The 22,919-nt window shown below is 43.6% G+C and overlaps 1 protein-coding gene across 1 annotated transcript in view; it reads left to right on the top strand.

Moving 5' to 3' along the window:
• Window positions 1–22,919, top strand: part of LOC112110919 (protein associated with UVRAG as autophagy enhancer) — a 44,317-nt gene that overhangs the window by 151 nt on the left and 21,247 nt on the right. The window contains exons 2-4 of the mRNA XM_024206141.2: window positions 6,410–6,511; window positions 8,151–8,271; window positions 15,584–16,273. Of these exons, the coding sequence (XP_024061909.2) occupies window positions 6,440–6,511; window positions 8,151–8,271; window positions 15,584–16,273 (883 nt within the window). The 5' untranslated portion in view covers window positions 6,410–6,439. The remainder of the gene's footprint in view (window positions 1–6,409; window positions 6,512–8,150; window positions 8,272–15,583; window positions 16,274–22,919) is intronic.

Here is a 22,919-nt window from a genome sequence, read left to right on the forward strand (position 1 = left end):
TGGGCACCATGTGGCCGCACAGAGGTGTGGCGAGCGCTGCATAGAGCCTGTGGCATGAGGACACCGGCCCTGCAGTTACAGTTCCCCGGGCTGCTGCTGGTGCGCACGGAGGGAGCCGGGAAGAGGCGGGCTGCTCCTAGGGTTAGGTTTTGAAATGATCCTGCCGCATCCCCTATTGCGAAGAGCGAAAACAGTGACTATTAGGGGGGAGCGGCGCTGAATCGCTCCTTCGGCCCCATCCCGAGTAGTGCGGGCCATGGCTGGGACTGGGAACATCAAGGGTAGCTCCGGCTTCCAAGCCTCTTTCTGTCCTTGTCAGCCTAACCTGGTGCTTTCCCCAAGCCCTCGATTTCCTATTGCCAGTACTGATCAAAGCCTATTCTGACCTGAACCAGGGCCGGGGCTCTTTCTGCACTGGAGGAGCTGGATAACGGAGGGCTTAAGATAAACAGTCACAGCCAGATTGTCATTCAGATGTTGCACAGAGTGACTCCCCTGGTATACTTGTAAATAGATTGCATCAGCTAATAAGTAGTCAGGAGTGGATGCTGGGAGAATCGGTCATAAGAAACATGCAATACTTGTGTGAGACTAAACCTGTTCTTATTAAAAAACAAACAAACAAAAAAAATCCCACCAACCAGACTCCCAAAGGATATACCTGAGGTAGCTCTGACTGCAAACAGTATACCTGTTAACTGAATCAGAAGTGTTACAGGAACACTAAGGGTAAAATTTAAATTAGTTTTCTCTGTAATTATTTTTTACTTTAGCATGTAAGTATTTTTATAACTTTCTTGCAGGAGACCACATGTTTTTGGCTGTTTAGAGTTTGAATATCTTTTGGCAGTAAGATACAGAGGAATTTATTTAATGCTTTTATGTGGCTTTCCTCCTAACTTACTCTGTTTTATGCAAAGTTAGTGGCTTTCTCCGGGGGCATAATAGGCCTACTCAATATTCCATATCTCTAGAATCAGTTAATGTTAACTCAATGCTCGGGGGAAAAAATACAAGTGGCAAGTAGGAAACTTTACCAGTCAAGTGTGTTTGTGGGCTTGAGCTGTCAATTTCTGAAGAATTTAAGCCCCCTGCCCCATTTTTTAAATTTTATTTTTGCCTTTTTGGTTGCAAAGAATGTGAATGGGTATGGGGCTGTCTTCCTAAGTCTGCGGACATTTCCAGTCCTGCTGTTGGCTGTTGCTTTCCTAAGGGCAGCAAAGACAAACTGGCCTAATTTAGTCAGCTTTAAGTGCTGCTGCTCAGAATCTTTTGACAGTAGTGAAACCATCAAGAATCACATCAGTCTCACTCTGCTGCTGCTTGGGAAAATTATGAAGTGTAGCAGAGTCAAGCTCTGAGGGTGTATCCACACTACAAAAAAAGGATGTGTTTAATACATGCTAGTAGCTAACACATGTTAAAAAGTCCTAGTGTAGACAAAGCAGTTGTAGTTTTAAAATGTATTAGCTAGTTGAGAGAACCACATTTTCCCTAGCATAGACAAAGCCTGCATTTATTCACAGGAAAATGAGGGTGAGGTACGAGCAGTTGGAACTACACTCTCTAAAGCCCTGTTTGGACAGGCAAAAAGGTGCATTTTCACTCAAGTTTGCTTAACATAATTGAAAAGCCCTCTTTGTTACTAGTTAAGCTGCACCACTAACATGCTTGATGCCCTCTTAGCTGCCCTGTTGTTGCCAAAAGGTGTGTGTGTGGTGGGGGGGAGGGAAGGTCTAGGCTAGAATATAGAAGCTAACGCTGCTTCCACACGTTAGCTTGCATCTTAACCAGGGTTAAGAGGGCTTCCAATTGAGTTAAACTAACAGGATTGAAAAAAACACACCCTCCTTTTTCTCTGAGACACAAGGTGGGTGAGGTAATATCTTTTATTGGACCAACTTCTGATCAGGTCTGGGAAAGGTACTGAGTGTCACAGCTAAACACAAAGTTTATTTAGCATAAATAGTTAACGCATATCCTAAGGGACCATTCAAGGTGAAATGACCCATTAACATCCTGGCAGTCATAGAACAAAAAAGAGGGGCTGGTGGTTTACAGAACGTTGTAATGAGACACAAATCTAGTATCTTTATTAAAACTGATTTTTAGTGTGTAGCAGAGTTATGAATTTAATTTCCCAGGCTCGTTTTTGAAGGTACGCTGCAACCTCAATATAACGCGACCCGATATAACACGAATTCGGATATAACGCGGTAAAGCAGTACTCCGGGGGGGTGGGGCTGCGCACTCCGGTGGATCGAAGCAAGTTCAATATAACGCGGTTTCACCTATAAGGTGGTAAGATTTTTTGGCTCCCGAGGACAGTGTTATATCGAGGTAGAGGTGTATTGTGCAGGTTTCCTTTGAGGATGTGGACTGGCAGATCAGATATGGAGTGGTCGTTTTGTGAAAAGTGTTTTTTCACGGGTAATATGGTGTTTTTGTCTTTTATCATTTTTTCTGTGTGAATTCATTCAACAGGATAGTGATTGTCTGGCTTCATCCAATAGTAGTTATTGGGGCATTTAGAGCACTGGATGAAGTATACCACATATTGTGATAGGCATGTGTAGGACCCGTGGATCTTGAAAAATGTATTGTGTGTGGTAATGATCATTATAGCAATGGAGATATGGCTGCAGGTTTTGCATCTGTTGTTATGCCAGGGTATGGTGCCACTTTGAGTTGGTGGGTCTGTGTCTGTAGAGAGCTTGCTCTTGATGATGAAACTGGGGGGTTGTTTGAAGGCAAAAAGAGGGGGTTCAGGAAAGATTTCTTTCAGGATGTAGTTCCCGTCGAGTATGGGTTGTAATTGTTTAATGATACCTCATATGGATCCCAGTGTGGTAGGTGACAACTAGGGGAAAAAAGCCTCTGATCCCACACCCCTTGTATTGAAGAAGGTTCTCTCTGGGGTATTGGATGGCCTGTTCCACGATGTGATCTACTTCTCTAGTAGAGTGTCCTTATTTGGTGAATGCAGTTTTAAGTGTGTTTAGGTTTGTGTCCCAGAGGTTCTCCTCAAAACATATTCTGTGGTATCCGAGTGCCTGTCTGTAGATAAGATTTCTTGGTGTGTTTGGGTGGTTACTGGATCTGTGAAGATAAGTGTGGTTATCTGTGAGTTTCTTGTATATAGTCTGTAGGGTTCTATTGCTGAAGCTGATTGTGGTGTCCAGGAAGTTGATGATGGTTCGGGAGTGTTCTAGAGAGAGTTTGATAGATGGGTGGTGGATGTTGAAGTTGTAGTGGAAATCTGAGTGAGTTTAGGTCATCTGTACAGAGGATGAACATATCATTGATATATCTCAGCTATATCACTGGTTTTCTGGTATACTTGTCCAGAAATTCTTCCTCAAGATGGCCCTGTCAGATGGGACCCTGTGGGAAGTAGAGGATGAGAAACCTGTTTACTTCCAAGAGCTGGGATTTCAAGCTTCATTCATCTGTTAGCTAAAGGTGGATACAAAAAATGGGGTCCTCTTCCTGAGAGAATCTCAGAACCACCAAGGCAAATATTGGGTAGGGTTTCTCCAGGGCATTGCTTCTGCTCCTTGTACGTGGGCTTCCCTCATCTTTCATATCAGCCTCTGCCTAGTATGTGTTTCTGGTAAATTTGATATGCTGGTTAAATCAGTTGTGAGTAATGTTTCAGCAATTACTTTGATCAATATGTTATAACTAAAATGTTTAACAGAATTAAAAAATAAGCCTCTTCCAAAATTATGCTTAAAGAGCTGCTGTCTCCTCCTCATTTTAGGTGCTCAGATTCCATGGTGATGAGTGCAGCATAAATGGCAAGGTTCATGGGAAAACCTGGAAAAAAAATCCCAAATATTACATTTACAAACAGATATGCAGAAAACTTCTTTAGATAACTGAAAGTGTAAGAAAAAATATTCACTTTCTTTTTAGCCAGTTTCTCCACCCCCCCCGCCATGAAATTCAGTAAAATGGCTATTTTCACATTGAAAGCATGTCCACTGCAAAGCTGCCTTCACTTCAAAATGGATCTTATTCTATGTGATAATATATATATTTATTTAATGTGGTGGTCAGTTTTTAGTGAAAGGAATTCACAAAAAAAGTAAGGGCCCAATTCTGCTACTCTTATTCATGAATAGTACCTTCCTTTGACAAGTAGTCCTGTTGACTTAATTTGACTACTCATAGAAGTAAAGTATTCAGCATGAGACACATGGTGGAATTGGGCCCCGAGTAAATTTTCACATACATAATGATATTTAAGAATTCCTTATTTGAGTATTTTTTCATTTTATTATAAATGTTTCATACACATCTATAGTAGGCTCATTATTTGCATGAACAAACATTGGACTATACATGCTGCTGTGTAAGCAGGTCTGACTACTGAAGTAGCACCTGCTTTATACCAGGGCTGAACCTGGCCTAATCTGCTTTATAAAGATGAACAGTGATCCTTATCAGAAGATACTTACGAATATATCAGAGGATATTTCTGCAACAGCATTTTCTTAAGTTAGCTTTTTTAGGGCCCTGATCCTGCAAATACTTATGAACATTTAATTATATGTATTTGAATAGTTATTTGAAGCCGGTGGGTAAAGTTATGCATTTATATAAGCATCATGGTCCTAGATTTGTAATCTCAAGTCTTGAAACTGTTTGAATTTAATTGTAAAAGACAGCACACATCTGTGGTACTGTACAAATATTAATAAATACTGGAGCATAGCAGTTGATCTGGTTTAATTCAATCTTCATCAGTGTTTCTAAGACTTCCAATATTCTTACTTTCTATTCTATTGTATGTAAAGTAAAGATTATATTATCCTGTTTAACTATAAAATAAACAAGCTTTTGAACTTACACAAAGCTCTTCTTCAGGTCTTCTTTCCCAGACCTGAAGAAGACTTCTGTAAGCCCGAAAGTTCGTGTCTCTCTCCAACAGATGTTGATACAATAAAAGATACTACCTCACCTACTTTGTCTCTCTAATAATTTATTTAAAACATTTTTATTGGAACATGATCTATCATCTAATGGCTTCTTGTAAGGTTGTTCAGGTTCACTTAAAGGGCTACGTAGTACTGTGGAATACATATGTGGGTGGCAGAATTGGATTTTTATTTTTTAGATGGATAATATTGATGTTTACTTTTAAGCATTTGTTTTTTTGATTTTACATTTTCACAGTTGTGGGAAATCAGTGAGGAGTCAGACAATAATTATTTCCTGAGAGTAGACATTGAGATTCAAAAAGTTAAAGCTTTGTAACCGTTAAAACACAAATTGTGGACATCTTGTCAAGATATACAAAGTAAATATTCTTAAATAAAACTCTAATAAATTCTCAAGCAGCATTTTTCTTATTTTGCCTATCTGTAAATTTTGATTATCATCGATGGAAATAATTTTGTCAGTTTGTGTGTACACGGTAAAATCAACATTTACTAACAAAAATCTAATCCTTCCAAGCCATATATATTTATATATAATATAAAGGGTTTTTTTTTAAAAAAAAGATCGTTATCATGCCACAGACTTATTTTTTTAAACAGACCCTCATTGGATGTACTAGGGTGTTCCGAGTTCAATAGATATGACACAATAGTGCCCTAAGGCTTTGTCCACAATAGATTTTTTTTTTCCTAAAAATTTTCCACTGTTGTAACATCGATGCTGTCCACATGTGATAGCAAACGAGGCTGAATTAAGGCAATCTAGCACCTTGGGCACATTCCACATGGGTATGGAAGTAGGTTTCAGAATTAAGATGAGGGGGGCTATTCAGACCACTTGGAGCTATTGTTTTAGCTGTTTGCAGGCATTAATTACACCAGGTCACATTTTCAAGCTTTTCTTTGCTATCAGGAGGACTAGAAACATTTTTCTAATGTGAAAATGGGGACTGATCTCTTCATGTGACTCTAGGAGACAGGGCCCTGTAATGCCTATTCCTTAATCCAGTCCTGGTACTAGCTGGGAGTGCTACTGTAGTTTGGTGGACAGTATATTAACAATTGCATGGTATATCTGTTCTGAACTGCAGTTTATATTATGTATGAATACTGAGAGTGCAGATGGGGAAAAGATAGCTAAAACTGCTAAATCTTAAAGAAGCACAAAATCTTATTTACAGATATCCTGGGCAAAAAAGCAAGAGTTGAAATACACAACAAACAGTTGTTTCTAGAATAATAGATGTTAGAAGGAAAGAGACTGGCTGTTCCAATACGTTTTTTTCTATCTCTTAGCCCAGGCAGGTTCTAAATTGTGCTTGGTAGTAAATGGGAAGGTTAGAAACTGCACAACAGTTAAGCGTTAACAGTACATAAAGATTTGTCTGAATTAAAGACTGCCAAACAAAATGAAAGCATGATTAATTTAGTAATTGTTATCACCTTTTCTCAATTGCTTCCAGGTAATTTAAAAAAATGAAGATTTTCCCATCATGTCTCTCCACACAGGATCACTAACGAGCTACGTTAGAACACAGGCCTTCAGACAGTTAAGTGCTCAAGAGGTAAAGCAAGATGTTCTTGGTTCCTTTTTTTTATTAACTGGAAATCATCTTATGTTATCGCTTTTCGTTTAATTTAGGTGCAGTAGATGCTATATCCTTAAACTGCTGTTGGTTTCATGATGAACTTGGACTTTAAGCCCAACACAAATTGAAAACCAAATGTATTATTTATTTTATGAAAAACTAAAATTGGTTGTGACTAGTTAGTTTTGATTACAACTGTGCATTGTATACCTCTGTTAGGTTTGGACATTGACTTCAGATAACTCATTTATGACTTTACAGTAAAATTGTATCTAACTAAAATATTTGTTTGATAATTAAACATATCTAAGAGAGTTTCCCTTTTCAAGCTTTTTCCAAAACCTGAAATATTATCTCATTTAATATGGAGTTGTTTTGAAAGTAATTAAAATCTCTTATCTACGTTCTGAGACTAGTAACTGCTTCTGATAAGATCTAACAGGCAGCATCTTAGAGTAAAAATATATTCAGTGTAAATGTTATAGTTGTAGAATACTTGTGGTAAGGTGTGGTGTTGACTTGTGTGATAATTAGGGCATTAGTGTCCTAAAAGGCAGCACTTCTTTATTGCATAACTGATTAATAATGAGTACTCAAAAATAAGTTTTAATCAAATGAACTGGTTGCTAAATATTTATTTTCCTATAAGAAATGTTGGTCTCGATAGTGCTAGTTTATAGTGTGTGTGTGTGTGTATATGTATGTATGTATTAAATATGACAAGTTTGGAAATGTCAGGTTTTTAAAAATGTATCTTGTGAAAAAGGGTCTAAAGCAAATCTGATGTTTAACAGAATATTTTCCTAACCTTTTAGGTTATTGAATTCTAAATATGTCAAGCATAAAATAATATATGGTTGTTCCCAGTAACTATTCTCCAGCTAAAATGGAAATACTTCAGTTTTGATTTGGATACCTATTCCTTCCCAGATTCCAAAGGAGCTTTGCTCTGATCTTTAAACTAACGGGACTGTTGTCTGCTGTCAGGCTCTTGTGCAGCTTGTTTAGTTTAAAAACAGTACGTATCTAAGCAGCTTCTCCCTTCCAACTATTAGTTTACAAGAATTACAGTTCCTTTTTCTTTTCTTAACACTTTCAGTGTTATGCCAGTGTGTTTAAACATCTTAATTCAACACAAACTAATGACCTATTCCTGTAAATGGCACATGCTTAACTTTACCACAAGTAGTTACATTGAAATAAATAATATTCATGGCAGTAGAATTAGGATGTGCATAAGTGTCAGCAGGATTGGGGCCTAAGAAAACAGGATTTCTTCCTCTTCCCCTTAGATATTTTGCCACTCCCCCCTCCCCCCAAGGTATTTTAGTAACTTTGTTTTCTCAAAAATAACTAAAAATAAAATAGTTGTATTGGCCATTACATTTGTGAAGCATATCACTTTTTGTTGCCAGTACTGAACTGTTATGTTGTTGTGACCTAAACAATGGAAATGCAACAATATTACAGTGAGAGATTAGAGCATTTTTGTAATACAGGTTTGACTAAACTCTGTCTTTCTCTGCAGTGCTTAATAAAACATTGTGCAGTGTTCTCCTGAGAGAACTCCATAATCCGATTGTCTTTTTTTATTTGTTTTGGTTTTTTGTCTTAGTTGACCAAGCAAAGCAATAAGGTAACTGTCTCCGAGTCAGTGTATTCATCGAATGCTACAGTGTTTGCTCCAGCAAGGATTAGCTGTCTTGCTCAGACACCTCAAATTTCAGATCTCTCAGGTATGACTTTTATAATCGATTTTCTAATTTATAGTCTTAATTGTTGATTGCATGGCATGATAGTCAGCCTGTTAATAGAAATGGGAGAGATTTGTATAGTCCTTTAATTACCAAGAGCTAACTGACTGAAATTGAAAATTTATTGGTTGGCTGTTGAGATGAGTCAGTACAAAAGTGCCTCCTTCACTCTGCCTCACTTCCTTGCCTTGAGAAGAACTGCCATCCTTTCTGGTCAGAACAGCAATCTGAGTGCTTAAAAGCTAAAATGAATGCTTCTTCCCATTAATAATCTGAATGGTATTTGAAAATAAAGACTTTGCCCTTACTCATGCAAATAATAATAATGTTGTTGACTTCAACAGGCTACTAGCTTGAATACAATTTGCAAGATGAAGCCATTAGTAGGAATATATTAGTTGTAATTTCAAAATTTGAGCTTAAAGTAACACTTCTGATGTTGGCAACATAGGAGCCCAGAGTAAAGATGAAAGTTTATGATGGTGGGTTAGCCAATCTAGGATTTTAGCCAGTGCTGACCCAGAATAAAACCCAACCATTGGAAACACTCAATTTTGAGGCAACAATCACATTACTTCTACTTGGACAGTCCCTTCCATTGTTCACTTAAGCTTTGCTTTAAATGATGTGGATAGAAAGCTGGAGAAATCGATAGAGAACATTGAAAGCCTCAGAAGGCAAAATAATCTTTGTCATTATTACTTTAGTGCCTAGGAGTCCTACTTATGGGCAGGACTCCATTGTACCAGGCACTGTAAAAACACAGAATGAAAAGATAGTCCTTACCCAAAGAGTTTACAATCTAAGTATAAGACAAGAAACATCTGGGAGTAGAAAGAAACAATGAGACAACATTGGTCAGTGTAATAGGTAGTGGTACCAGTGGCCTAACTGTTTTTTTGTAGGCATCCTGGCTAAGAGTTTTAAGGTGGTAGCTTTGCACATGTTTATGGGGAGCTCCTCCCGAGCATGAACAGCAGCATGGGGGAAAGCACAAAAGTTCTTGTTTGAAACTTTAACAAGTGGATTATAGAAGCTGATATTACAGGCCGATTGGATGCAGGAATCAATATGGTTGGAAAACCGTCCCCAGAGAATAGTTATCAGTGGTTCACAGTCATGCTGGAGGGGCATAACAAGTGGGGCCCCGCAGGGATCAGTTCTGGGTCTGGTTCTGTTCAATATCTTCATCAGTGATTTAGATAATGGCATAGAGAGTACACTTATAAAGTTTGCAGATGATACCAAGCTGGGAGGGGTTGCAAGTGCTTTGGAGGATAGGATTAAAAATCAAAATGATCTGGACAAACTGGAGAAACGGTCTGAAGTAAATAGGATGAAATTCAATAAGGACAAATGCAAAGTACTCCATTTAGGAAGGAACAATCAGTTGCACACATGCAAAATGGGAAATGACTGCCTAAAAAGGAGTACTGCAGAAAGGGATCTGGGGGTCTTAGTGGATCACAAGGTAAATATGAGTCAAAAGTGTAACACTGTTGCAAAAAAAGCTAACATCATTCTGGGACGTATTAGCAGGAGTGTTATAAGCAAGACATGAGAAATAATTCTGTTCTACTCCATGCTGATTAGGGCTCAACTGTAGTATTGTGTCCAATTCTGGGTGTCACATTTCAGGAAAGATGTGGACAAATTGGAGAAAGTCCAGAGAAGAGCAACAAAAATGATTAAAGGTCTATGAAAATTTGACCTACATATGAGGGAACATTGAAAAAATTGTGTTTGTTTAGTTTGGAAAAGAGAAGACTGAGAGGGGACATAACAGTTTTCAAGTACATAAAAGGTTGTTACCAGGAGGGAGAAAAAATGTTCTTCTTAACCTCTAAGGATAGGACAAGAAGCAATGGGCTTAAATTGCAGCAAGGGAGGTTTATATTGGACATTAGGAAAAACTTCCTAACTGTCAGGGTGGTTAAGCACTGGAATAAATTGTCAAGGGAGGTTGTGGAATCTCCATCATTGGAGATTTTTAAGAGCAGGTTGGACAAACACCTGTCAGGGATGGTCTAGCTAATATTTAGTCCTGCCATGGGTGCAGGGGACTGGACTAGATGACTTCTCGAGGTCCCTTCCAGTTCTATGATTTTATGTCAATAGTAAATGAGAGATGATAGGTAGGAGGAAGTGTAGACCACGAAGGGCCTTGAAAGTGAAGACAAGCAGTTCATGCCTGCAGGGGAGAAGGAGGTGCCAGTGAAGGGATAATATGGTCAAAGCGACCGTTTAGGAGAACGATCTTTGTGGCAGCATTCTGAATAGATATGAGTGGGGCAAGGTTGCATTTCTCAAGGACAGAGAGAAGAATGTTGCAGTAATTGAGGCGTGAGATGATAAGAGCTGGGATGAAAATTTTAGCTGTATGGATGGATAGGAAAAACCTTATTTTAAGAGATATTACACAGAAAAAATCTGAACGATTTAGACATAGCCTGGATGTGAGGACCTAGAGAGAAGTCCAAGTCACAGATGATAACCAGGCCTAAATGACAGGTGGAATGATGGTGTTGTCCATAGCAATCAAGAAAGTGCGAGAGGATGGTTGGGAGTGGGGGTGAGACGATTAAGAACTCTCTTTTAGCCATGTTGAGCTTCAGCTGACTGTTAGACATCCATGAGGAGATGTCGGAGAGACAGCCCGAGATTTTAGTTTGGATAGAAGGAGGCAGGTGTGGATTGAGGTTGAGCTGTGAGTCATTAACATCAAGATGATAGTTGAATTCATGTTGGCAGATGAGATGACCCAGAGATAAAGGAGAACAGAAAGGGACTAAGGACAGGACCCTGTGGAACTCCAGTGGAAAGTTGGAAGGGAGGATGTGGCAGATCCTCCAAAGGACACATTGAATGAGTGATTAGAGAAGGAAAAGATGGAGTCATGGAAGCCAAATGAGGAAAACGTTTCAAGAACAACATGGCTGGCTATCTTGAAGGCTACTGACCAGGAGCGGATTTACCATGAAACAAACCGTGCAGTGGCATGGGGCCCCCAAAATGCAGGACAAATATCTGACAACCTGCCCCCGAGTCTCGGCCGGCGACGCAGCAGGGCTCAGGCAGGCAGGCTGCCTGCATGCTGTGCCCGGTGGCCCCACGCCGCCCCTTGAAGCGGCTGGCTGCTGGCACATCTCTGCGCACCCCTGGTGGGGGGCGGAGGCGGCTCCATGCGCTGCCCCTGTCCCGGGCAGAGCACGGAGACGCGCTGCCCCCTTTCCCCCAAGGGGCGCACAGAGACATGCCAGCAGCAGAGCTAAGGCGGCTCCCTGCCCGCTCTGCCTCCCTCCCTCCACGCTGCTTCACTCCCAGAAGCAGCCAGCATGTCCCTGTAGCCCTTGGGGTGTGTGTGTGTGTGTCTCCGCGCGCTGTCCCCACCCCAAACGCTGACTACAGAGCAGCCGGGAACTGCGGCCAATGGGAGCTGCGGGGGCGGCGCCTGTGATTAAGAGCCGGTGCCAGAGGGGTGTGTGTGCCAGTCGCTTTGGGAGCCGTGCCGCCTGAGGTAAGCACTGTCCCTCAGCCCAGAGCCTGCACCCAAACTTCCTCCCAGTGCCCGCCCCTCCTCCTGCACCCCAACCCCCTGCCCCAATGAGGAGGAGGATGAAGAAAAAAAGAATGAAAAAGGTCATGGGGTGGGGGGGGGAGAGAAGAGAGAATCTTATTTTTCTTGGGTGGGCCCCGAAAATGAAGCTGCAGACAGGGTTCCACTAATTCTAAATCCGCCACTGCTACTGACAGGCCAAGGAGAATGAGGATGGAATTAGTTAGTTCTGAGATTTGGCTAAGAAGAGGCCATTAGAGACTTTGAGAGAGGTTTCAGTGGAGTGCAAGGAGCAAAAGCCAAATTTGAAAAGATCTTGAGATGGAATTGGGGGAGAAGAGCTCCAGACTGCAATTGTACAGACAGCAGGTTCAATGAGTATAGAGATGAATGGGGGAAGGGAGATGGGGCAGTAGTTGGAGAGAAAAATGGGGCAAAGGGTGGGAGAGACTAAAGCATGTTTGTATTGTGAGTGGAAAGAACCAGTGAAAGTGAGAGGTTAAGGAGAAGAGTAAGGAAGGAGATGAGTGGGGGTAAGGGCTACCAGAAGATGGGATAGGGTGGGGTTACTCATGGAAGTGGAGAGAGTGGGGAGGTGAGTAGGCAAAAACCTACTCTGTTACAGAGGAGAAGGTGGAGAGAGCTGTAGGAGGGGAAAGGGTAAGGCCATGTCATATGTAGTTAATTTTCTCTTGGAAGAAATTGGTGAGATCTTGTATGGGGCAAGAAGCAGAGGGAGGAGGAGAAGGTTTGAGGAGTGAGTCAAAGATGACAAAAAGGCAGCTAGGATTGTGGGTGTGGGATTCAATTAAATTGGATAAGTACAGCTGTTTACTTAGGATGATGGCAGAACTGAAGGAGGAGAGAACGAATTTATAGTGGAGGAAGTCAGCCTGGTCATTGGGATTTTCACCCGAGATACTCCACAGCGCAAAAGCAGGATTGGAGGAAGAGGATGGGGGGGGGGGGGGGGGGGGGGGGGGGGGGGGGGTGAGCCAGGGCTGGGGGTTGGCAGGCAGAACTTGCGATTGGAAAGACTGGCAAAAGAGTCAAAGGTAGAGGAGAGGCTGTGTTTTGAATGTTTTGTCTTATAGGAAGGATGATGTGCATTTGGGGAGGGAGACATGCAAGTGCAACCTATTAAAGTTATCAAACTACTTTCCCCTCTTCCCCCCGGAAAACAAATCAAAGTACAGTAGAACCTCAGCGTTCTGAACATCTCGGGAATGGAGGCTGTTCATAACTCTGAAATGTTTGCAACTCTGAACAAAATGCTATGGTGGTTCTTTCAAAAGTTTACAAGTGAACATTGACTTAATACAGCTTTAAAACTTTACTATGCAGAAGAAAAATGCTGCTTTCCCTTTATTTTTTTAGTAGTTTACGTTTAACACAGTACTGTACTGTATTTGCTTTTTGTGTGTGTGTCTCTCTGCCGCTGCCAGATTGTGTACTTCCGGTTCCAAATGAGGTGGGTGGTTAACTGGTCAGTTCATAACTATGGTGTTTGTAACTCTGAGGTTCTACTGTACTGCCCCTTTTTTTTTGTTTCTGAAAGTCTTTTAGCTTTGAGTCTATGCTGCTTAAGTAACAAATCACTAGCAACGTGATTTCCACAAGCAGTGGGATCAGTTCATTAATGTTTAGCAGTTTTTCAGATGCACCTTAGATTTCTTTTTTTGAGACATGCTTTTACAATATTGAGGCTGCTAGGCTGAGCAAAGTGGCTGGGGTTTTTCTTTGAGTCCCTAAATTAGTGAACTCTCTTATCTAACAAACAATTCCAGCACATACTGGCTCCCAGTTGAGTGGGCCTTAGTGAGATTTGTTGCCAGTTGTTTTTAGTTGAGATTCATTTCCTGACAATGTCCAAGGAGACAACTCCTGGACAAAGGTCTCCCAGACTTGCCACTTTGTTCCGCTTGTGGTTCTTGGCATTCCCTCTGGTCCTAATAAATCGCCCTTTGCTCTGGATATGAATCTTGTTGTTTGCACCTATTCTCAGACTTTCACAATCAACTTATCTGCCGTCAATGATACACATGCCCATTTCTTTGTCATGTGAGGTCTGATAACTTATCTTGTAACATCAACCACATGACAAAGCCCTTCATTTCATGACTGATGGTAAATTTTTCCTAAATTTCTTGATGAAGAAATGTCTGGTTCTACAATTCCATAATTTGAAGTTACTGATTGCAGTGCATACTAGTACATCATATTCATGATGTCAGACCTGCTTTTAAAAATCTTAACCAAATTCTTACCTGTTCTGTTGATCTCCAACTTTGCAGTAATTCACTTAAAATTGTGAAATTGTAGAATATAGAGCTTTTGATTCCTTCCAAGGAACTCTGTGTGTTACAGTTGTTTGTTGAGGGTCCAAACAAAATGCTGCTGCCATTCTGAATAATGGATTCATGGTCATTTTGGCCTTGTCTTGTCTGGGATTGAAAGGTACACATAACTTAGTGTAGGCCGAGCAGTGTATTCTTTAACGTGTGCTAAGCTGGCTGAGCCAGTATTGGGCCCATACTTTCAGTTGGTATCTCCTCTGGATCCAGCAGGAGTATGAGTGAGTGCGAAGGCTGCCTGCAGTGAAAGCGCCATATGCCCTTGCTTTCTGTCCCCACCAGCTAGGGTCTTGTCTGGATCCAGCAGGAGTATCAGTGAGTGGGGAAATGCTTCAAGAATGGTAAATTTTTCCATGAAAGAAAGCAAATAAAAAATGTGAAGGTTCTTGTGAAAGCATTCTGTAGGTATCCATTGCTGCTTTTTTTTTTTTTTAAGTGGCTTCTGTCATATTTTATGCTTCAAAAATAATTCCTTATAAAGATCTCAACTTGGTGCTTGTTTCCATCTATTTGCAGACTCAATAAGAGTCTTTGTAAAAATGACGTTTGCAACTGTAAAGGATATAAATGAAAGTTTAAATTATAAATATTACACCTTTCATTACCCTCTTTGTTTAGTGGGAATCTTTCTTGCCTGCTTGTCTACACTTATAGTGCTGCAGTGGCTGTAGTGGGAGAACTTCTCCCATCAGCATAGGTACTCCACCTCCCCAGGAGACAGTAGCTATGTCGATGGGAGAAGCCCTCCTGTTGACATAGAGCTGTCTGCACTGGGGATTAGATTAATATAACTGCATTGCCAAGGGATGGATATTCCATACCCCTGAGCAACATAGTTATATCGACATAAGTCTGTAGTGTAGACCAAGCCTAAGTCCTGCCGGTGAAGACTCTAGCACTTCTTTTTTGACACAAAGAATATGACTCCTTTGCCTTTTGTAGTAATCTGTATTCCTCTGCCTTGCTAAACTGTTATGTTCCATTCTTGCCTTAATGCAGGAGATAGTGTAAGAACTGGAGCAGTGTGTGTGGTTTTTGTTGTTTGTTTTTCCCTGTTCAGAATTTCCTGAAGGCTCTTTCTTTTGAGCTCACATGTAGTTTCCAACAATGACACATGGGAACATACTGGGACAACCAACCACAGTTTAAATGTTTACTAAGTATACATGCTTGGCTAGGAATGTCTTACTTTACTATTGATCGATCAACAATAGAAACATTTCCAGGTTGCAGGAGACAAGATCCCTAACCTTCCAGTGGAGGTAGTGTTGGGGGGTTTGTTTGGATTTTTTTCCTCATTGAATGTATTCTCTACTCATGCTGTAACTAGGAACCTTTTTTTGATGACTTCCTAACCTCTTGATCCCTTACTTTTCCTAAACAGATGAGTACTCAAGGCCAGCAGTGATTGGGCATGCAGGAAATTTTAGATCATTCCTGGACAGTACTGCAGCCATCAAAGAAATTCTTGCATCTGTTCTAAATGCATCTGGTATTAAAACATCTTCACTACCAGAGAAAACGGTGTTGCAGACAACTGAAGGTCCAGACAGTGATATGGAACACTGGGAGGAGAGTACTGATGGTGATTCTAATGATGACAGTGACCCAGATTATACACATCACAATGTTGCTTCTACACAAATGGACATTAGATTTATGAGGCATAAGGCATCTTGGGATAATACTCCGTGTAGTTCTTCTAAATCTTCACTGGATTCCTCATCATGCCCACTTTATCCTGGCAGAAGCCCCATCGCTTCGGCTTTAAATAGCTCATCCCGTTTGGAAGTGTCTCCTCTGAAATGTGATTACTTAACCCAAGTGACATTAACTGGAGGCACTATCATATCATTGGCGAACTCTGCTATTACGTGTTCAGAAAAAGATCTTAAAAACTCTTCAAGTTCACCAGACCAGCCTTTGGCTTTTAAAGGAATCTCTCCAGATTCAATAGCTAATGAGCTGTCAGCAGCATTTAGAAATTCTGAGACTTCAGAACCCATGCCACTCAGAGATGAGGGCAGCAATGCTTTCCCCCCGCGTTCACAGTCAGTGCCCTCTGATCAGCAAGGTAACTTTCATTTAATCACTTCCAAACCTTTTCCTGTTAGTACTTTTGTAGTACTAGGGGATAGACCCAAATGAAACGGGTCTCATTGTGGTGATAACTGACCACGCAAACACTGCCACTTGAGACTTGTCTACACTTGAAATGCTACAGTGTAGACCAGAGGTGGGAAAACTCCGGCCCGCGGGACCCTCCTGCCCGGCCCCTGAGCTCCTGCCCTGGGAGGCTAGCCTCCGGCCCCTCCCCTGCTGTTCCCCCTCCCCGCAGCCTCAGCTTGCCCTGCTGCCGGTGCAATGCTCTGGGCAGCGGGGCTGCAAGCTCCTGGGGCAGCGCAGCTGCAGAGCCAGGGCCTGACCCGCTCTGTGCTGCGCAGTGGCGTGGCTGGCTCCAGCCAGGCGGCGCGGCTGCCTGTCCTGGTGGTCTGGGTGGCGCGGCTATAGCACCGCCAGCCACTGGTGCTCCAGGCAGGGAACAGGGAGGGTTGGATAGAGGGCAGGGGAGTTCGGGTCAGGGGGTGGGGATGTGGATAGGTGTCGGGGTGGTCAGATGGCGAGGAACAGGGGTGTTGAATGGGGGCAGTCAGGAAGGAGGGGGGGGTTGGATGGGGTGGCGGGGAGCAGTCAGGGGCAGGGGCTCCAGGGGCGGACAGGGAATGGGGGGTTGGATGGGGTAGGAGTCCCGGACGGGGCAGTCAGGAAGGAGAGGGGGGGATGGATGGGGTGGCGGGGAGCAGTCAGGGGCAGGGGTTCCAGGGGCAGACAGGGAACGGGGGGGGGTGGATGGAGCGGCGGGGGGTCCGGGGCTGTCAGGGGACAGGGAACGGGGGGGTTGGATGGGGCAGGAGTCCCGGAGGGGCTGTCAGGGGGTGAGAAGCAGGAGGGGTCGGATGGGGGTGGGGACGGGCCATGCCTGGCTGTTTGGGGAGGCACAGCCTCCCCTAACTGGCCCTCCATACAATTTTGGAAACCTGATGCAGCCCTCAGGCCAAAAGGTTTGCCTGCCCCTGGTGTAGACACTACCTACTCTGATGGGAGGGGTTCTCCTGTTGCCATAGATAATCCACCTCCCCAACAGGTGATAGCTATATCAATGGAAGAATTCTTCCATCAACCTAGCACTGTCTACACCAAGAGTTAGGTTGGCTTAAGTACACCACTTGGGTGTGGATTTTTCCCACCCTTGAGCGACGTAGCTCTGGGTCAACCTAAATTTATAGTGTAATCCAGGCCTTGGAATGGGACAGAGTAAAGATGGAGGAATAACAAATTAAGAACAGCTGTTCTCTGGGGACAAACTAATCAGTGAGACTCTGAACACATGCTAGTGGTTGTGTCTGCTATTTTCTTGTTATAAGAATGCTAAATGATTCTAATTTAGTATTGAATCTCTAACAGAACATAAGTCATTTAACTCTAATAATGCAGATAATGTAACTTAAGAGACTACTACCTGACTTTATCTTATCTCAGAATTTCCCTTATGCTAAAAGCAAATAAAGTAAATCTTGGCATTTTTTGCTTTAGCTAATGATTGAATGATGTGCTGGGGAGGCTGCCTGGGAGACCCTTATGATGTTTGACACCAAATTGCATGCAAGAAAGAGTGGTGATTTCCCTGACTCTGATGGGAATTAATTTCCTTTGTGGGTACTGCTATATCATCCTATGCCACGGTTGACTTATACCTTCTGCAGAATATATATATCTTTTGCTTTTGGAATAGACCAGATTTCACCAAAAGGCAGGTATCCTCAAAGGGATGTTCTCTTCAGACTTACACCAAAAGCTCTTCATTTGTCATCCACCTCCTTCAAATGATACAAATCTTAACACTGTGCTGTATTTGCAATATACTCATATTTTGTTCCTAAAAAAAAACCCCACACCATATTTATTCCTAAGAAAGTGCATATAGTAAGTTTGCTTGTTCTGGAGCATCGCCTCCTGGAATTGTTATGATAAAGAACTTCTGTTTTATAGGAATCTATTTTCTCATCAGTTACTCCCCACTGTTCTTTGTGAGCACATAAACAGGATCAGGGAGAAGAGTTTTGCAGGAGCCCCTTGTTCTAAATACAGTGTGAGCAACATTGCTGCTGATAAGCCTCAGTTTTTGTTTGTTTAGTCATATGAATGGTACAGTCCCAAATTGTCATCAATGGAAAATAAAGGTCTCTATTATGAAGGTGCAGGACAAGTAGTGACATTAGGGGAGATGGCATGGTCTAGTCTAGTGGACAGGGCACTGAACTAGGAGTCAGACCTGGGTCTCTTTCTGTCTCTGCCACTGGCCTCCTGTGTGTGTTTGGGCAAGTTGCTTCATGCCCGTTTCCCCTCCCATCATTTGTCTGTATTGTCCTTTAGATAGTAAGCTGCTATTTGCAGCAAGGACTGTCTCTTCTCATGTGTTTGTACAGTGCCTAGCACAATGGGGCCCAATCTCAGTTAAGACATCTGTCTGCTACTCTAATACAGGTAACTAAAATGGTAACTGATTTGATTTCTACTTAAAGGAGACCTGAAGGTGGAGAGAATGGGGGTTTGTGCTCTCTTCCCCTTCTTTGTGATTAGAAAAAAGGCTTGAAATGTAAGGCTTTTCTCTTCAGAATTTGATTTTTTTCTGTTTTTACCTTAGAAATCTCAGGAATGTCAAATCTTTTGTACCCTGTTTTGCTGAAGGTCTCCGAGGAGCCAGAAACATGGATTGGGCATTCCCTCAAGGCATGCTCCAAAACCCATTGGAGTTAATGAAGACTCCAATTAATTTCAGTGGGCTTTGGATCAGGTCTTCGGTTATTAAATGAAATGGTGGAGGTGCTGAATCTTCACCAAAAATACTTTCAGTTCCATAGTTTGTCAGGCATTTTGGATTAAACAAAAGGTAACAATGTGAGTAAAAGTCATCCCCAGCCCTCAGTGAATTGGGTTTCCTTTCATTGGTATCTGATATCATAGTCATATTAGCTCCTCAGTCATCCAGGAAACATAAGGTTGACAAGGTGTGAATTTCTGGTGTAAGGGTGGGAAAATCAGGCTGCCTTGGTATCATAAATAACTGCTCCCCCACCCCCTGAAAACCCCCCTCAAACACATTTGTTTCTGTTTTTGTTACTCTAAAATCAACATTGCACATGTGACAGACTCTGTGGCTCCACCCTCAAGTACTGTAGTCTCTCTCATCTGTAAATGGCTAATGTCATGTTAATTCAAAACATGTCTTGATCCTGCAGTGAGCTCCTTAATGGGCAGACCCCACTGCAGGATCAGGGACTTGAACAATAATTAGTTATTTGGGACATATAGTTTCATAAACACTGTGAGCAGTTGATTAATGTGGCTGTGACGATTGTGGTTTGCTCCAGTTAGGCGCTTTGATCACTGAACCAGGCACAATGTATTTGGATCCTGTCTGGACAGTGGCGGCACCAGCGCTCCAAGTGCTTGCCTGGGGCGGCAAGCTGCGGGGGGCGCTCTGCCGGTCCCTGTGAGGGCGGCAGTCAGGGAGCCTTCGGCGGCATGCCTGCGGGAGGTCCGCCGGTCCCGCGGATTCGGCAGCAATTTGGCGGCGGGTACGCCGAAGCCGCGGGACCGGCGGACCTCCCGCAGCATGCCGCTGAATCCGCGGGACCAGGGACCTCCCGCAGGCAAGCCACCGAAGGCGGCCTGTCTGCCGTGCTTGGGGCGGCAAAAAAGCTAGAGCCGCCCCTGTGTCTGGAATAGACAAGGGAAGAAACAAACTCACCCATGTTTGTAACCAAGTACAGCTAGTCATGCAGGTTTGGATAGTTTAATCCTGGCCAAGTCTCCAAACTGTTGCCAGGGATTGTTATGCATTAAAGTTGCATGGAACTATCTGTCTTATTGCAAACAATGTAGGCTTTTGGCATGTCTCATGAGTCTGATGATGTTGGCTAGTGTAGTGGTCATCTGGAAAACAAATGCCAGAATGGGTTGAGGGGTGCTTAAGATGAAATAAACACTCTAAAAATGTCCTTGCCTGTGTTAATACTGAGGGGTGAAAACATTATTTACTGTAGATCCTAATTCCCCCTCCTCCCCCCCATCATTTAGTCCTCAGAGGTGCTAGTGTCCTATCATTTGAGCCCTGCAAATCCATGGATATCCATATCTGTGGATGTAGATGTGTGTATATATGCGGACCATTTTTGCAGATTGCGGATCGGATGCGAATACAAATTTTGTATCTATGCAGGGCTCTACCTATCAGGCATAGTGGAATAGGGTCTTTGTCAAATTATGACTTCTGTTTTTGCAGTCTCTTCCATTCTGTGTGCTGACTACAATTTTGCATTCTGTGCTGGAAAAACGTTGTCAAGGCCAGTCTGTTGCGCTGCATTCCAGACTGGTGCCCAGCCCAGGAAAGATGCTTGACACCTTGTTGAGTGACTATAATTTAAAAGCCCCCAGATCATCAATTTTGACTGTCTTGCAACTGCACCCAATCCCATGGAATAATGAACTCTCTACTCAGAAGTCTGACTGGGGGAAGGGGCTGGAATGTCTCAGTTTGGGCACCTGGAAAAAAAGCATAGACTGTATTTAAGAAGGGGTGTTTCTCAGTGGAGCAGGGCCCTTCACTACCACTTCCAAGAATATCTGGAGGGAGGGGGAGAGAGAGGGACTCTCTACCTAGCCTGAATGCTGAGCATACCTTTGATTCTCAGAAGGATGAGATAAGATTGGAGGACTGGTGTGCATCTCTCTCTCTCTCTCTCTCACACACACATACACACACACACGCACACACACACACATTTGTTGTTTTGCAAAGATATGTAATTTTCTAGTGCTTGTTAAAGTAAAGTGACTGTGCTTAAAAAACTTCCTTTGCTGAACCTGTGCTCCTTGCCTTTCTGCCATGTTGTCCCCAAAGGGATTAAACTAAAAGCCAAGAATGACCAGAGAGTAGGTGCAATTCTGAGGGAATGTGTCAGCGACTTAAGGGCTTTGGAGGCTGAGGTACTGGTTCCAAGGTCTGGGGGAGGCAGTCCCACCTCCAAAGGAAGGGCTCAGACATGGGCGGCGGGTGAACCGGGGGGGTTTGGGGAAGCTAGCCCTCGGCTGGTCAGTTACTTCTGCCTGGGGCCCTGCCCCTCCGCACCCCCCCCCCACCGCCCAGAGTCGCCCCTTCACCAGCCCCACGCTACCTGAGCATCCCCCACCAGGCGGGCAGGCAGCACGAGCACTGGCTCCAGCCGCCCAGAGTCCCTGGCTGCAGGCCGGCTCCCACTAGCCCCAGCCTCAGCCCAGGGCAAGGGCGCCGGAGTATTCCCAAATGTGGGGAGGCCAGGGCCCCCTGCCCCTCTCCCCCCTGCCTGAGATTGAGGCAAAGGCAGCCCCTTGCCTGTGTCTCAGGCCCCCTGCCCAGTTCAGGTGGAGGGTCTCAGGCTCCCCACAGCTGCCCGCACAGTTCTCCCTGATCCGGCTCTGGACGGGGCCCTCAGAGGCACAGCCCAGCCATGATAAGAGCTGGGCAGGCAGCTGTGGTGGACCCTACACCTGCCCGCAGTGTGGGGGGCACAAGCCCCGTGTCTCTGCCTCCCAGGTCCCCCACCCAGGGCAGGTGGGGCCTTGGGGGGAAGGGTGGGGAAGGGGGTGGGGTCTGCCCCAGTGAAAAGTGGATGGGCCAGGCCCCCCCACTTTCAAAAAGTGAGAGGGCCCTGGCCTCCTAGCCCCTCTGGTTCCGGCACCCCTGGCCTGGGGCCTCAGCCACAGGGGAAGGAAGAGCCCCAGCAGAGCACGATGGGAAGAAGGAGAATCTAGGGGTGGAGTGTGGGCGGGGCCACACAGGCAGTTTGGGGTGGCTCCGCCTTCTCCTGCCTTTGATGCCTGCCACCCATGGGTATCAAAACAAGGCAAGATCTGAGCCTGGGAGTGTGCTAGGAACAGTAACCAGGTTTTCCCGAGACCCAAGTGGCTTAGAAGCACATGCGATTCAGTAGTTAGGTTCCTTCACAACCAGCTCGTGTCCACCAGAATGTGGACTGGGCCAAGTTTGAAGAAAGATCATTGCAGGATTAGGGACTTCATTTTGTTAAACCTGAGAGAGTTCTTTGGGGTGGGGGAGGGAAGCACCTGATTCAGCTCTGGCAAAGAAAATAGATTCATAGATTCCAAAGCCAGAAGGAACCACTCTGATCATCTAGTCTGACCTCCTGTGTGACACAGGCCAAAGAACTTCCGCAAAATAAATCCTAAAGCATCTTTAAAAAAACAAAACCTCTTGATTTTAAAATTTGCCATTTGCTTTGATTCTTTATATTATGCTTAGAGCTCTAAACTTACTGTGCCATCTCAGAGATCATGCAACTTCCAAAATCCTCAACTTCAGGCCTCTGTTCCTCTCTTCAGTCAGTTAAACCACTGGCTAGTGGCCTAGGGCAGAGAGTGGTATGAGAGAGCTTCTTCCCTCACTGGAACTGTGACTGTGAAATTGCACCGAGGCAGGAGAAAGGGGACAATAGAAGAGAGCAGGAAGCCGAAAGACCAGAAATTAACTGCTTAATTTTAGAGTGGGAATTATACCAGAGTGTTTTCTGGTTGGCATTCCATTAATTGTCAGCTAGATTCCTACCTGAAAGCAAGCTTCGTCCCTCTCTCAAATCCACCCCCACTATTTAAATGTTGGT

This window comes from Terrapene carolina, unplaced genomic scaffold, assembly GCF_002925995.2.
Source record: "Terrapene carolina triunguis isolate 2854851 unplaced genomic scaffold, T_m_triunguis-2.0 Scaffold18, whole genome shotgun sequence".
NCBI lineage: Eukaryota > Metazoa > Chordata > Testudines > Emydidae > Terrapene > Terrapene triunguis.